Source organism: Phoxinus phoxinus, assembly GCF_949152265.1.
Source record: "Phoxinus phoxinus genome assembly, chromosome: 10".
Lineage (NCBI taxonomy): Eukaryota > Metazoa > Chordata > Actinopteri > Cypriniformes > Leuciscidae > Phoxinus > Phoxinus phoxinus.
The window spans coordinates 24,119,480-24,133,201 of NC_136885.1; the positions used below are offsets into that span (position 1 = coordinate 24,119,480).

Consider the following 13,722-nt stretch of genomic DNA (forward strand, 5'->3'; position numbering starts at 1 on the left):
TTTTAAACAGAACCATTACAGCAATTATGTAAATTACTCTTATCTAGTGACAATAGAAAACCAAGCAAATGCATAAAGAAAAGCATATGTCTTTTTTATTTAAAAAAAGATATACATTTCTGGAATATTTCCAGAATTAAATATGAACATCAACAACTTGGCAAAATAAATGTCTGAATAACAACAAGATCACTGTCACTTCTCTTGTATATTTCAGAATATGACACCAACGTGTCTTTTAACACCATTAACTCAAATACCGTATATATTCACAGATTGCTGTGAATTCCTTTTATCGTTGAAGCCAATTTAACATTTTTCATAAAATACAAAGTGATTTTCTTTCTACCTTTGCACAGATTTGTAGGGGGAAGTCAACAGAACATCTTACATTGTCCAATTGTTTTGTCCCTCATAAATCCATTAGAAATCTTGTACCATAATGTCCTTCAGTCTATACTAACATTCCCCTCACAATCCATCTCAATATGAGTAACTGTGCTAATTTTCATTCATAAACCATCCGAAATGATTTCTCATCAACAGTGAACGATTCCTTTCAAAAAGCATCCCTGTTTCTGTGTCACACTGCGAGCATGGATGCTTTTCATACAAATGTGAGTGCAAGGATGCCATAAAAAGAGATTGCATTGGCTCTCGGTTAATTAGTTAACAATCTCATTAAACTCATAGTATTGCTCCAGATCTGCGAAGATATCGTTTGGATTCCTGCAGGAGAGGTTGCAAAAGCACGCGTTGATCCACATGTATTTCCAAGTAAGAACTGATCCATTTGGACACTCAAACTCCACCTCAATGGTCTTAGACTTGTAGGGGATGCAGCAGCGCTCATCAGTACAGATTCCACAGTACTTGGGCCAATACGCCTTCTTACTGATGCAGCCTGAGATGGTGAAGTTCTGAAACTCTGGCTCACGGTAAATGTTCAGGCACTTTTTACCCGGCTGAGTCACAGATATGACAGACAGACAGACAAACAATCACTCAATCAATATCAATCTAAAAATCATTTAGATCGACGATGGGCAACTTAGATTATTCATATTCTATCATTAAAACAATTGAGGAAAAGTAGAGATGGGTCAGCAAATTAAATATAATAGAAATGAATTCTTACTCTAAAGTGCTTGGTGATGTCGACCTCACAAGGTCGGAGGTTACACAGTCGGGTCTCTTTCTCCATCACACAGCCAGCATTGTCATTAGAAATGCGCAATGATGTGCCCCGGCCACAGGTCTTTGAGCAGGGACTCCATGGGGTAGTCTGGGTAATGCAATTTGTATGCCAAATATCATTAGTGGTGAGGGACTCTGAAAAAGACATAAAGAAAAGGTGTGAGATTCGTCAATGATGAAGAACTAAAACTGTTGACATTTAACATCACACACAAAAAAAATAACGCACTGCTCACCCTCAGGGGCATGTCTGGGGTTGGTCTTGCGTGGTTTACGGGACTCTTCGCAGATCCATTTCTCACAACATTGGCCTGTGATCTTCACTCGCTTGGGCGACTGACACCAGACCCGGGGTGGCAGGGACTCGGTGCAGAGAGACACACATCCAATTGCCCCATTCACACACAGACAGCGGTACTTACAATTGGGCTGGAAACTTTGGCCATTACGGTAAATCACACCATTATACTCACAGCCTGTTCCCATAACATCTGAAACACAGAAGAGACTGGATCATTTATTTCCTTAGAGTAGTTCACTTTCAAATTAAAATGACCCCATGATTTACTCACCCTCAAGCCATTCTAGGTGTATATGGCTTTCTTTTTTCAGACGAATACAATCAGAGTTATATTAAAAAATATACTCTTCCAAGTTTTATAATGGCATTGGATTGCAACCAACAGATTGAAGCTCAAAAACGTGCATTCATCCATCATAAACAAACTTCACACGGCTCCAGGGGGGTTAATAAATAAATAAAATAAATAAATAAATAAAAAAGAAAAATATTAATATTTAAAACTTTCTAAAGTACAATAACTAGCTTACGGCCAAACGGACATACAGATTCCACTTAAGTGTAAAGCGCAACTTATGTGAGTAATTCAACGTACAGCTGATATTTACGCTACACTAACGTCATGACGTACTACGCTACTTCCGACGTCATAAGTGTCGTAAATTGCCCATTAGGGGCAAGTAAACTCTTTTTGGCCGGAAGCTAGAATTTTACTCTGTAACATGTTAAATATGAATATTTGTCTTACACAAACACATCACTTCGCTTCAGAAGGCCTTTATTAACCCCCCGGAGCCATGTCAAGTTTGTTTATGATGGATGGATGCACGTTTTTGAGCTTCAATCTGTTGGTGCAATTCCCTGCCATTATAAAGCTTGGAAGAGGACATTTTTTTTTATAAACTCCAATTGTATTCGTCTGAAAGAAGAAACTCATATACACCTGGCTTGAGGGTGAGTAAATCATGGGGTCATTTTCATTTTTAAGTGAAGTAATCCTTTAAGTCAAGGACAAGAAACAATACTGGACAGCCCAAACGGTTGAGTATATTATTTACATAATTTTCTAATATTGTGGGGTCCAGTCTAGATGTCAAAGACAACATTTTGAAAACCTAGCATTTAAAACCTTAATAAAACCTGGACAAAGATTTAATGTATATATATATATATAGTTATATGTATATATTTTTTTTACAAATATTAAATGATATATATATATATATAGCATATATATATATATATATATATATATATATATATAGCATATATATATATATATATATATATAAGCTTCTGCATCTTGGTCTAGTTAAATTAAATGGAGAGACAAACCAAACATTAAGTGTTATGTCATTTTATTTTTTTATTGTAGATATTTTATATACAATGACTTATATACACACATTATTTATATGAACATATTTCATCTTTTAAAATTCATTATGCTGATAACATATTTGTGTATATAGCCTATGTATAAATATTAGTGTGTGTGTGTGTGTGTGGGGGGGGGGGGGTCTTAGATGCATTCTATTTTTCATCTTTTACAATGTATTATCAGTCAAACTCTTCACATTTACACAAAATAAACATTTCTTGAAATTGTGTTCTAACTATTTTGTTGTGCATTTCATCTAATGCATATTGAATAAAGCCAAGCCAGTTAAAGAATATGTGGGGTCACTTACATGCACACACTCCTTTTTCGTACCTCGGCTTGTCAGCGCTGTAGTCACAGTAAAGTCCTTTATGATAGTCACAGGTATCTCTCTCATTACAGGTTTCCCCCACCTGCTTGGCACAGGCCTTGCAGCAGTCACATCCATCTGTCAACAGGCTAACCCCATATGGGCAAACAGGGGCACTCTTGGGGCACTTACAGGGCCAATTGCAGTATCGATTTCGGTTATAAGGGTCCAAATCTGTGGTCACAAGAGGAGAGTCTGTGGAGTTGTGGGAACTGGCCTGTGTGGAAGAGAAGAGAGGAACATGAAGAAGATATGCCACATTTAGCCACTTTGGGGCAACAGAGAGTTTCCTTTGAAATTGCATTGAAATTGGACCATTTTAATAGGCTCTCAAAACTTCACTGCAGAGAATGCATTGGATTAGTTTATAATATGAACATAGCACATAATCACTTTTAAACAGAATCTGGCCTACTCTTTATCGATATTAAAAATTGCTCATCTGAACAGAGATCCAAAAAGAAAGAAATGCTACATTATTGGCACATACATTTTCCTTTTTGTAAATCAAACACTGCCTGCAACAGTTTTGGTTCTCAGTCTCATTTGTTCTCTCGCTCCTGTGTTTCTCTCAACAGTGGATGAAATGGAAACCCAGATTAGAACAGAAGGGAAGAAGAGAAGAGTAAGGCCCAATCCCAATTCTACCCCTTTCCCCTTCGTCTACCCCTAACCCTTCGCCTTCCCCTTCCCCTTGACCCTTGAAACAGAGTGGCAAGGCATAGGGGTGAAAATATTCCCCTAAGAAATGGGACACCACTACTACACCGTTACACGTCATTATACGTCGTCGCCTACGTCACAGGAGATGCGCCGATGTTTATCACAAACTTCCAAGATGCACAGGACTTGTTTTCTGTGGTGTTGTATTAACACGTTGGAGGTACAGACCTATGTTTGTCCTATTTTGACCTATTTATTTATTTACTGTGTTAAACTGTGTGAAATACGACATTGTGTGGCGTTCATGTGCGTTCAACTCATAAATACGATCTTTACGAGATGACTTGAACGCACCAGTAGCTTGTGTGCTTTGTTCGGGGGAGAGGAGATTTTTTTACAAACGTTTCTTTGAAGGAACTGATCGTAAATATGAACACAAGATTGAATGTAACATAAAGCAAATCATTATTTGTTGTTAAAATACTTATTAAAGTCAACAATTCTTACATTTATGGTCTAATTTTTTGCTTGGGCAGCCATTTTGCGTCTGTAGCCGGTGTATGCAGTGACACTTCTCATACCCCTTCGTTTGAAGTGTGGTCCCGAAAAATCTTCGTTTGAAGGGCTATCTGGCCCTTCCCCTTAGCCCTCCCCCTCCAACCAAAAGAGAATCGAGACAGCCCTACCCCTTCACGTGCACGAGCAAAACAGAGGGGAAGGGGTAAGTGAAGGGGTAAGGGGTAGAATTGGGATTGGCCCTAAATCTCTGACAAATCAGTACAAACGTAGCTACGCGCTGTTCCAGACCGGTTTTCAGTCTGTGACAAGCAACCCTTGGAGAAGAAACAGCCTATAAGGCCAATTTTTGTGTGAGACGTACGGTATTGGCCATCAATGGAGTGTCTATTTACAATAAGTGCAAATAGCCTGCCTTGTTGGCCATTTACACTAACTCCGCCCACTGGCGTCTGGTTGGGCCATTTGATTGGGCCAAGATGCAAATTTGTCAACGATTGTAAATAGAGTTCGAATCTGCCTTTTGCCAAACTCTCTCTACTCCCTCTTCCCATCTCATTTCAGATCAGAAAGATAATAATTTACTATCTGTTATTACTGCATACTTAATGTACAACAACACTGAGAAGCTAATAATACTATCTGCCACTATTTATAAATATAAATAGCATCTAATTACTATGTACACTTATTGCAAAGATAATACTGGTATTTTTTACATAGGCCTAGTGTAAATAGAATCTATTGCTACTTGCACTAAGTGTAATTATAGATCTTTTGCTATTTGTAGGCTACTTAGTGCAAATAGCCGCTGCCATACATCAATACCTTTTTATATAGGCTAGCCTAACTGTTGCATAAGCAATTTCACAATCTCAATCAAAATGTTGTAGGCTGCTACTAAATATCGAGGCTGCACATGCGCGTTAAATTATATTATGTAGCCTACATTACAGCACATTTGTTAGTGCAAAGACGTCAACAAATGTAGAAGAAAAAAAAGAAAAAAAAACATAGTCATCATGATGACCAATCAAACTGTCATTTTTAATTTTGGAAAAAATAATTATTTAGGTTTTTATTTATACATTTGAGGGTTGGAATTAATGTATGACAATGTGTATGAATTTGAAAGACAAGAACCAGCTATGGTGTCTCGCGCTTTGAATAAGGAACTGAGCTAAAAGGCAGTTTATATTCTTGCTTTCTTTAATTGTTAAAAACGCCTTTATTTGCGGGAATTTTTATATTAAATAGGCTACTGCGTAAAATCAACAGAATGAAGACTTACCTGGTGCACACTGGCTGTCAAAAGAATCCACAACAGGAGTCTCCACATTACTATATTCCTGAGAGAAATACATTGAAACAAGAAATGTTGTTTTCTACAGGTACAATCCACAAGCGTTTCCTCGTGGCATCCACAGTGACACGCGCAGATGGGTCGGTCCGAGTGACTGGAGTCTCACTTTACGTCTGTCAGATTTAGTGGGAGTTTTCTGGAAGTGTTCCTTCAGTTCACTCCAGTTCAATCGTCAAGGGGAGTTAATCAAAATAAAACATCAAAATGATTTAGAAAGTAAACTTTTCCAACAGTATTATACAATTTCTAACATAGAAGACACGTTAGATTTCTCAAATCGTAATTATGTCTTTGCTGCCAATAATTATGACATCACATGAGCAAGCCATTCATTCTGAAACTTGACTTAGGCTACTCTTCAGAAGATATAAGCCATAGGAACACACGAACCAAACAACTTAAATTCATAGTGTGTGCGCAATGATGTTTTGAGTAATCTGTTTAATTGACTTGTCAAAGAATCCGATGAAGGACATTTAAGTATAAGTGTTATAGTCAGGATATTCCTTTTTAAAAGCAGAGGGGTTAATGATGTAAATAGAAGAGGAAGATATGATAATCCATATAATAACCCATAGTTAATTCATCACTCATATTGCACTAACTGCTTTTTCACATTTGGAGAAATCATTCCAGAGAGCAGCAAGAATTCAAGTTAAGAGCAGTTGGACCAGGATAGAGAACTGTGTCCCCAAAAAAACATTTCCTCTTGCACTGCATGTGTGTAAGAAACCAGATATTGGTAATACTCATTTTAAAATGTACTTAAGTTTTATTAACAAAACATGCACTGTAAAAATATTTAGTACACAAATTGGTTAACTGTAATCGGTTAACTGTAATTTATACAGTGAAGATTTTTATATAGTTTAACATCCCATTATTACCATGTAATTTATGGGGAAGATTTATGGTGATTTTGGTCGTTTAAGTAGACCGGCTTGTATGTCTTTCTGTAATACCTGTAACACTGTCACTGTCTAATGGTAAATTTCTGACAAACTCATTTAACAAGATTCTTTAACAGTGCTTGAATCTACTGTAGTGTATTGAACAATAAAAAAAAAAAAAAAAAATTGAACTAAACTAGATTTCAGAAATAATTTGCCTTTTTTTCTTTGAGTTATATTTAATGAAATATTATAAAGTAAGGAACTGTAATTTAATAAATAAATTGAAATAAATGTTGATTTAAGTGCATTCTTTGCTGGGAAAATGAATTGCTAAATTTTAAAACTCACAAGCAGTTAAGATTGAGCTCTTAACAGAGAAAACTAAAACAATGCACAACAAATTTGTACATACTTGAAATATTTTTGGAAGGCGCGTACACAGTATTTTGCAAGGTTTGTGTTGTGCGCCCATATTTTGCCAAAACCTTGAAGTACACACTACTGCTGAGGTTTCCACTGAGGCAGCCTGCCACTGATGCACTGAATAGAAAAACAGTAAAAAATTATAAATTTATCTCCATCACAGACAAAAAAAAAAAAAAATTCAGCTCTTAATGCGCAACTTTGTTTCATTCATGTGGAAAATATACCACATTCTGAGAAAATGCCCTAAACCTTGACTTCATTCATATGAGTGAGTTCAACGTAATCAAAAGTGTCCAGACAGCCAGAGCAGAATAGTCTAGACAAAGAGGAAAGGCTTCTTATAATCTCCAGGAATAAAGTGATAATTAGTATCTCAGAATAGCCCTCAGTCAGTGGCACACAAGCCTGTGGCAGGGAAGCATCTGGAAACTTGCAGAAAGTGAAACGGTCAGGATTACTCATATATTCTCCTGGCACTTTGGTCAGTCCTTATTCCATGTGACTGAATGATGTCTTTAAATGACCTCATTAATTAATAGATAATTAAAAGATAATCTAATGCTCTATATTTATACATCACTCACACACTCTCTCACACGCTCTCTCACGCTCTCTCACGCACGCACACACACACACACATGCGCGCACACACACACACACACACACACACACACATGCGCGCACACACACACACACATGCGCGCACACACACACACACACACACACACACACACACACACACACACACACACACACACACACACACACACACACAGAATATATCATTCAAAATAATAAGACTTATCTCTGGTATGCTGTTTATAATATATCTGTTGCATGATATATGTTGTACAATGCTGGTGTGGTCAAAGAAAAATTTCAGCCTTGGTTGCCAAAGTTGTATTGTATTGTGTTGTAAAGAATAAACCATAAAGTGTTTTCAATGCAGTTTATTGTTTAAGTTCTACAATGAATGTTCATTGATTCATAATCACAATGATTTACATCAATAGAAATACCAAAATGACAGAGTGCTAAGCCTGAATTGGTTCTGGAACAAGCGATTACAAGAAAATCTAAATTGTGAGACTAACTGTAAGCATCTTTCTCAGATTTAGGTTTGCTTGGAGTCAGAAAGAAGCTGGTATCTGGGAGTGACTTGGGCTCTTGGGTTGGAGTTTGAATTCCTCCAGTATCTCCCACTGAAGTCCCACAGGATAATTTGGCTGGTAAAGTCAGGTTTACAAGTATTACCAAGTGCACAAAATCAGCATTTATGATTTATGATTTATTCATGGTCAAAAAAACCCACTGTAATCTTCCAATATCTACATTTAAAGACCACCAGGAGTTTATATGGATGTGTAGAGCAGTACTAACCGGTAGAGGAGATCAGAGCCAGCACATATTGAGACCAGAAGGAACACTGAGGGCTCTGGAGGTTCTTGCGGTTACTGAGCGTAAAGGACAGCTCTTTATAGCCACGTCCACCCGGGTGAGGCATGAACTGAGGCCATGGGGGCAAGAGCTTGCTGAAGGACGTCCTAGATGTTGCAAGAGGCAGGTTGGGGTTTCTGTGAAGAGCAGAGGAGAGATGAACAGGCCAGTGAAAAATCATTGCAGTCCGCATGAAATGAAAATGTACCCTTTTTTCTAAATGCATGCTATTGATCTTATTGTGAACAACTCATTCATGCAGGTTTCATTTTATCAGATCTGCCTCAGTCCAATCAACAACCAATGTTTTTCGATACTCCGTTTCACTCAGATCTGAAGAAAAGATCTGCCGCTACTTTTGTTACATCGCAACTTAAAAAAAATATAAAAATGGTTGATAAATACCCAGACTTTATGAAGTTTGCCATGTAGTTCATGACTTGCAGGGTAAGCATTCTCTCTTTTGAGCTGAAGAGGTCTTGTTTTTCTGAGGCAAGAGGAACTCCAAAGAGGAACTGCACATCCATTGCAGCTGACAGATCAACACTGTGACAAAAATATATTTAGACAAGGTTCATATACTGTGCTTAATGTGCTTCAAGTCTTGGAAAACCCTTAAAAACAGCCATATTTCTGAAAAGGTACTTGAATAGTGCTTGAATTACTGGAAGACAATAGGGTATATTAGAAAATAAAGTTTAATTTTATTGATAAAACTATCTTTTCTCACCCGTCTGATATTGATACCATTTCACATGGCTATGAGCGTGATATTACTCATATATTTAAGTATATGATACAGCTTTCATTCTTCAGGTCAATTCAAGGGAGAAAAATCAGTTTGAATAAGGAAAGCGATATCTTTGTCATACAGAGTATCCTTTTAATGGTTAAAGTTACCACAGCCATTGCATGAGCTGCACTTTATTTGTACCATTTGGTTTTATCGTTTTTTTTTTTTTTTATGATTTATCTTTTACCTTTTTTTAGAATTTGAAAGATAATAAAGATATGGTTTGATAAGCGAGATCTCTCATTGTAGTCCATGAAAACCCCAAAAGAAGTGCTTGAAAAGTCCTAGAAATTCCTGGAATTTCAAGTATCTGTATCCTGTATCCTGGAGTATCTGTACAAACCCTGTTTAGAATACACAGAGATTCTTCTTGGATCTGATATATGTTATTTTGAATGGAACCAAGTCATGTGCAATGAAGTAAGTATGATATCAAGTGTGTGGAATGAGAGGCACCTGTTCCAGGCAGTGTCCTCGGGTAGGTGGTACATGTGAACACTGGACCGTGTGTTTGCTGCCCAGAATTCAGCCATGTTCACAGCTGGACAGATGATAAAGAGGTCTCTGTAGAAATAAAGGGCCATGATATGGAGGATGACATGCATAGCAGGGGACAGGCGGCTACATTTGCATCTTAGGATTTTGATGACAACACAGGAGCCACTTTTTTTACCACTTTTACACAGTATCGCAATAACAGGAAATTATGGTGAAAAGAGGATCAGGAAATGAAGCTGGACGTAAACTTGGTTTTATCAGGTTCTATATGTTCTGTTTAAGTTGTAAAAAGTCCTTTCCTGTTTGTGTTGCTGCGCTGCGGTGCCTTTGTGTGCTGCAGGTCAGAGGGGTGTGTCACATGTGTCGGTCAGGTTTGGTCTGTTCTATATCTGACACTAGTGATTATGTGGGCAGCTAGCTTATCCTCTTTCTGAACTTACTGAGCTACTGACAATTCAGAAAAAGAACCAGAAATTTCAGGACATAGAAGTGAAAAGGAAAATGTGAAATTGCCCTTCAGAGATTAGCAAATCTTTTTTTTATTTGTAATATTTTAACTTTATTCTTGCAGACATTTAATTTTACTCAAAATAAAATATTTTATGTAATGCTATTGTCTGACACTGACATTGTTCAGACACACTTGAGTAAATTCTTTCCTCTTCAGAATAATATAATAACGTTTGACAGAAACTGAGCTCAAGATGGTTGTATATGTCAAGTATCATCCAGAGCTGGGTAATTTCTGCCATAATCTATATTAAGGTAGATAACATATTTCTGTGAGGACCACTATCGTCAAAGATGATTGATAATTAGCATACAGTTTGGGTTGGCGGTATGGTTCTGTTCTGGCAAGAACTCCCTGCCCATATTCCTAAAGGTATTAGGCGGTATTAGACGTGTATAAATAGGTTAGTGCACCGCGGCAGCGGTCGCGGCAGCTGTGGTGTGAAGCCCTCATCGTGTGAAGACCGAAGAGTGTAAAGACCAACGACTCTACCTGTGCGACTCCACCGAGCGAGGACACCGACAAGGCACTTGAGTATTACTTTCTCGTTATTTGTTTTATCTTCATGTTGTTTCCTCTCTCTTCTACTCAACTTTCAACTGATCTTTCTGTTTGTGAGCTCTCTTACACCATGTGTTTTATAATCCCTACTATTACTAACATGCGTAAATCCAATGTCACACGTCGGAGGCGGTACAATCCTAACAACCTGCGTACCATTCCGATGTCTTCTAGTACTATTTTCTCTTTTCCTATTGGTCTCAGGAATTGCCAGTCCGCGGTAAACAAAGCTGATTTCATTACATCTATAGTCATTCAGGTCTCAGCCTTTTGGCCCTGACTGAGACATGGATCAGACCAGAGGACACTGCCACACCGGCTGCGCTCTCCACTAACTTCAGTTTCTCACACACCCCTCGCCTGACTGGAAGGGGTGGACGTACTGGTCTGCTCATCTCAAACGATTGGAAATTTAATCATTTACCACCTCTGTGTAACAACAGCTCATTTGAATCACATTCTATTACCATCACCAGTCCTATTAAAATCCATTGTGTAGTTATATATCGTCCCCCTCCGAGACTGGCAAGAGCAGCTTCCAAGTTCTCAGTTCTCATCCTGCTAGATCTGTCTGCTGCCTTTGACACAGTTAACCACCAGATACTCCTGTCAATCCTAAAGATGAAGGGCATTTCGGGAACTGCACTCCTGTGGTTCAAGTCGTATCTCTCGGGTAGGTCCTTTAGGGTGTTGTGGAGGGGTGAGGTGTCTAAGACTCAACATCTAGCTACTGGTGTGCCTCAGGGCTCAGTGCTTTGACCACTTCTCTTCTCCATCTACATGACATCACTAGGATCTGTGATTCAGAAACATGCCTTTTCCTATCACTGCTACGCTGATGACACACAACTCTACCTGTCATTCCAGCCTGATGATCCAACGGTAGCCGCTCGCATCACAGCTTGCCTGACAGATATTTCTGGCTGGATGAAGGACCACCACCTTCAACTAAACCTTGCGAAGACAGAGCTACTTGTAATCCCGACTAACCCAGCACTTCATCACAACTTCACCATTCAGCTAGGCTCGTCATCCATAATCAATCCAAGATCAGCCAGGAACCTTGGAGTTTTAATTGATGACCAATTGAACTTCACAGACCACATTGCTAGCACTGCCCGGTCATGCAGATTTGCCTTGTACAACATCAGAAGGATCAGGCCCTTCCTATCAGAGCATGCTGCACAACTCCTTGTTCAGGCGCTTGTTCTATCCAGACTGGACTATTGTAATGCTCTCCTGGCTGGTCTCCCAGCTTGCACTGTCAAACCTCTGGAATTGATCCAGAATGCTTCAGCTAGAGTGGTCTTCAACGAGCCGAAGAGAGCACACCTCACTCCTCTCCTCACAAAATTACACTGGTTGCCGGTTGCCGCTCGCATCAAATTCAAATCACTGACGTTTGCCTACAGAACAACCACTGGCACTGCTCCCTTGTACCTGAACTCATTACTTCAGACTTATTTGGATAAAAGCGTCTGCTAAATGAATAAATGAAAATGTAAAGGTAGACATGGATCAGTTGAGAGTCAGCTGATGTGAGCTTGACTAACTTGACCTGCCAGAACTAACTCTATGCTTGATAACTTGAAAAGTCATTAACATCATTAAAAGTGCCCTAGACTATTTTAACAGTATTGTTTTTCTGTATACATTTACATTGTCATTTAGCAGACGCTTTATCCAAAGGGACTTACAACTGAGGACTAAAGCGAGTCATCGTGAAGAGGCGAAAACAATGCAAGAAGTGCTCAAAGTTCATGCATTGCTCAGAGTAGCATAAGCCAGACAAGGGAGAATTAAAGGGAAAAGGAAATACTTTTTTTATGTTAAGTGTCTTCCTGTTCTAAAATTAGCTGCATGTCTCCATGTAATTTTAAGTGCTATGAAATTGTTTTCAGATCAGTGACGAGTGAAAGCTTCTGTTTGGACTGTTTTAAACTCACAAGTATTTTTCAGTCAGAAACCCAGATATACCATTTCCTTCCTCTTTGCCACAAACACTACAGCCTACCCACCCACAGTGAATGTAAGACAAGTACAGGTTAAGCGCAAGTCCTAGCCTAAGGCTCAAAATTATTGCGGCTCTGGATTCCTCTGCATTCCAGACCACTTAACTTTTTTTTTTTTTCAAGGATCTGAACAAACATACGTTCACTTATAGAAGGGCAGCTGTGAACACATTGAGATTTGCTATTGTTCACTTTGGCATCTAACTAAAAAGATTGCAACTAGCATTCAAAGCCTTACAAACAAAAAGCTGATCATGGGCTTTTAAATTCAATTAAAACTCTTTTTTAGTGGTATGATATTTTAATGATTGTGAAAGAAGACTCTTAAGCTCACAAAGGCTGCATTCATTTGGTCAGTGAAGACAGTTACAATTTAGAATAACTGTTTTCGAATTTAATATTTTTTTAAATGTAATCTATACCGATGATGGCAAAGCTGAATTTTCAGCATCATTACTCCAGTCTTCAGTGTCACATGATCCTTAAGAAATCATTCTAATATGTTGGTTTGCTGCTCCAGAAACATTTCTTAACATTATAATAGTGGAAAACATTGTAATTTTGTATATTAATACACATATATATATACTGTGTATATATATATATATATATACTGTGTATATATATATATATATATATATATATATATATATATATATATATAAAACATTTCAGAATTATTTGATGAATAGAAATTTAATTTAATTTATTTGAAATGGAAATCTTTTGTAATATTATAAATGTTTTTAATGTCACTTTTGATAAATAAGTTTAATGTGTCCTCGCTGAAAAGTATTACC

General features: G+C 37.9%; 2 protein-coding genes across 4 annotated transcripts in view; both read right to left on the minus strand.

Moving 5' to 3' along the window:
* Positions 1-76: 76 nt before the first annotated feature.
* ccn4b (cellular communication network factor 4b) lies at positions 77-5,953 on the minus strand. 2 transcript variants are annotated; one of them, XM_079626867.1, is made up of 5 exons: positions 5,720-5,953; positions 3,213-3,466; positions 1,434-1,688; positions 1,139-1,332; positions 77-965 (listed from the first exon to the last, which is right to left on the minus strand). In XM_079626867.1, the coding sequence occupies exons 2-5, from the start codon at positions 3,325-3,327 to the stop codon at positions 666-668; spliced, it is 864 nt and encodes a 287-aa protein (XP_079482993.1). In that variant the 5' UTR covers positions 3,328-3,466; positions 5,720-5,953; the 3' UTR covers positions 77-665. The 2 variants fall into 2 exon arrangements, with proteins under 2 accessions (XP_079482993.1, XP_079482992.1); XM_079626866.1 differs by having other exon boundaries at positions 3,190-3,466.
* Positions 5,954-8,051: 2,098 nt separating this feature from the next.
* Positions 8,052-13,722, minus strand: part of tg (thyroglobulin) — a 37,568-nt gene continuing 31,897 nt past the window's right edge. For both annotated transcript variants that reach the window (XM_079625081.1, XM_079625080.1), the window contains exons 45-48: positions 9,797-9,904; positions 8,953-9,093; positions 8,491-8,684; positions 8,052-8,336 (exon numbers count right to left, since the gene is read on the minus strand). In XM_079625081.1, the coding sequence (XP_079481207.1) occupies positions 8,200-8,336; positions 8,491-8,684; positions 8,953-9,093; positions 9,797-9,904 (580 nt within the window). In that variant the 3' untranslated portion in view covers positions 8,052-8,199. The remainder of the gene's footprint in view (positions 8,337-8,490; positions 8,685-8,952; positions 9,094-9,796; positions 9,905-13,722) is intronic.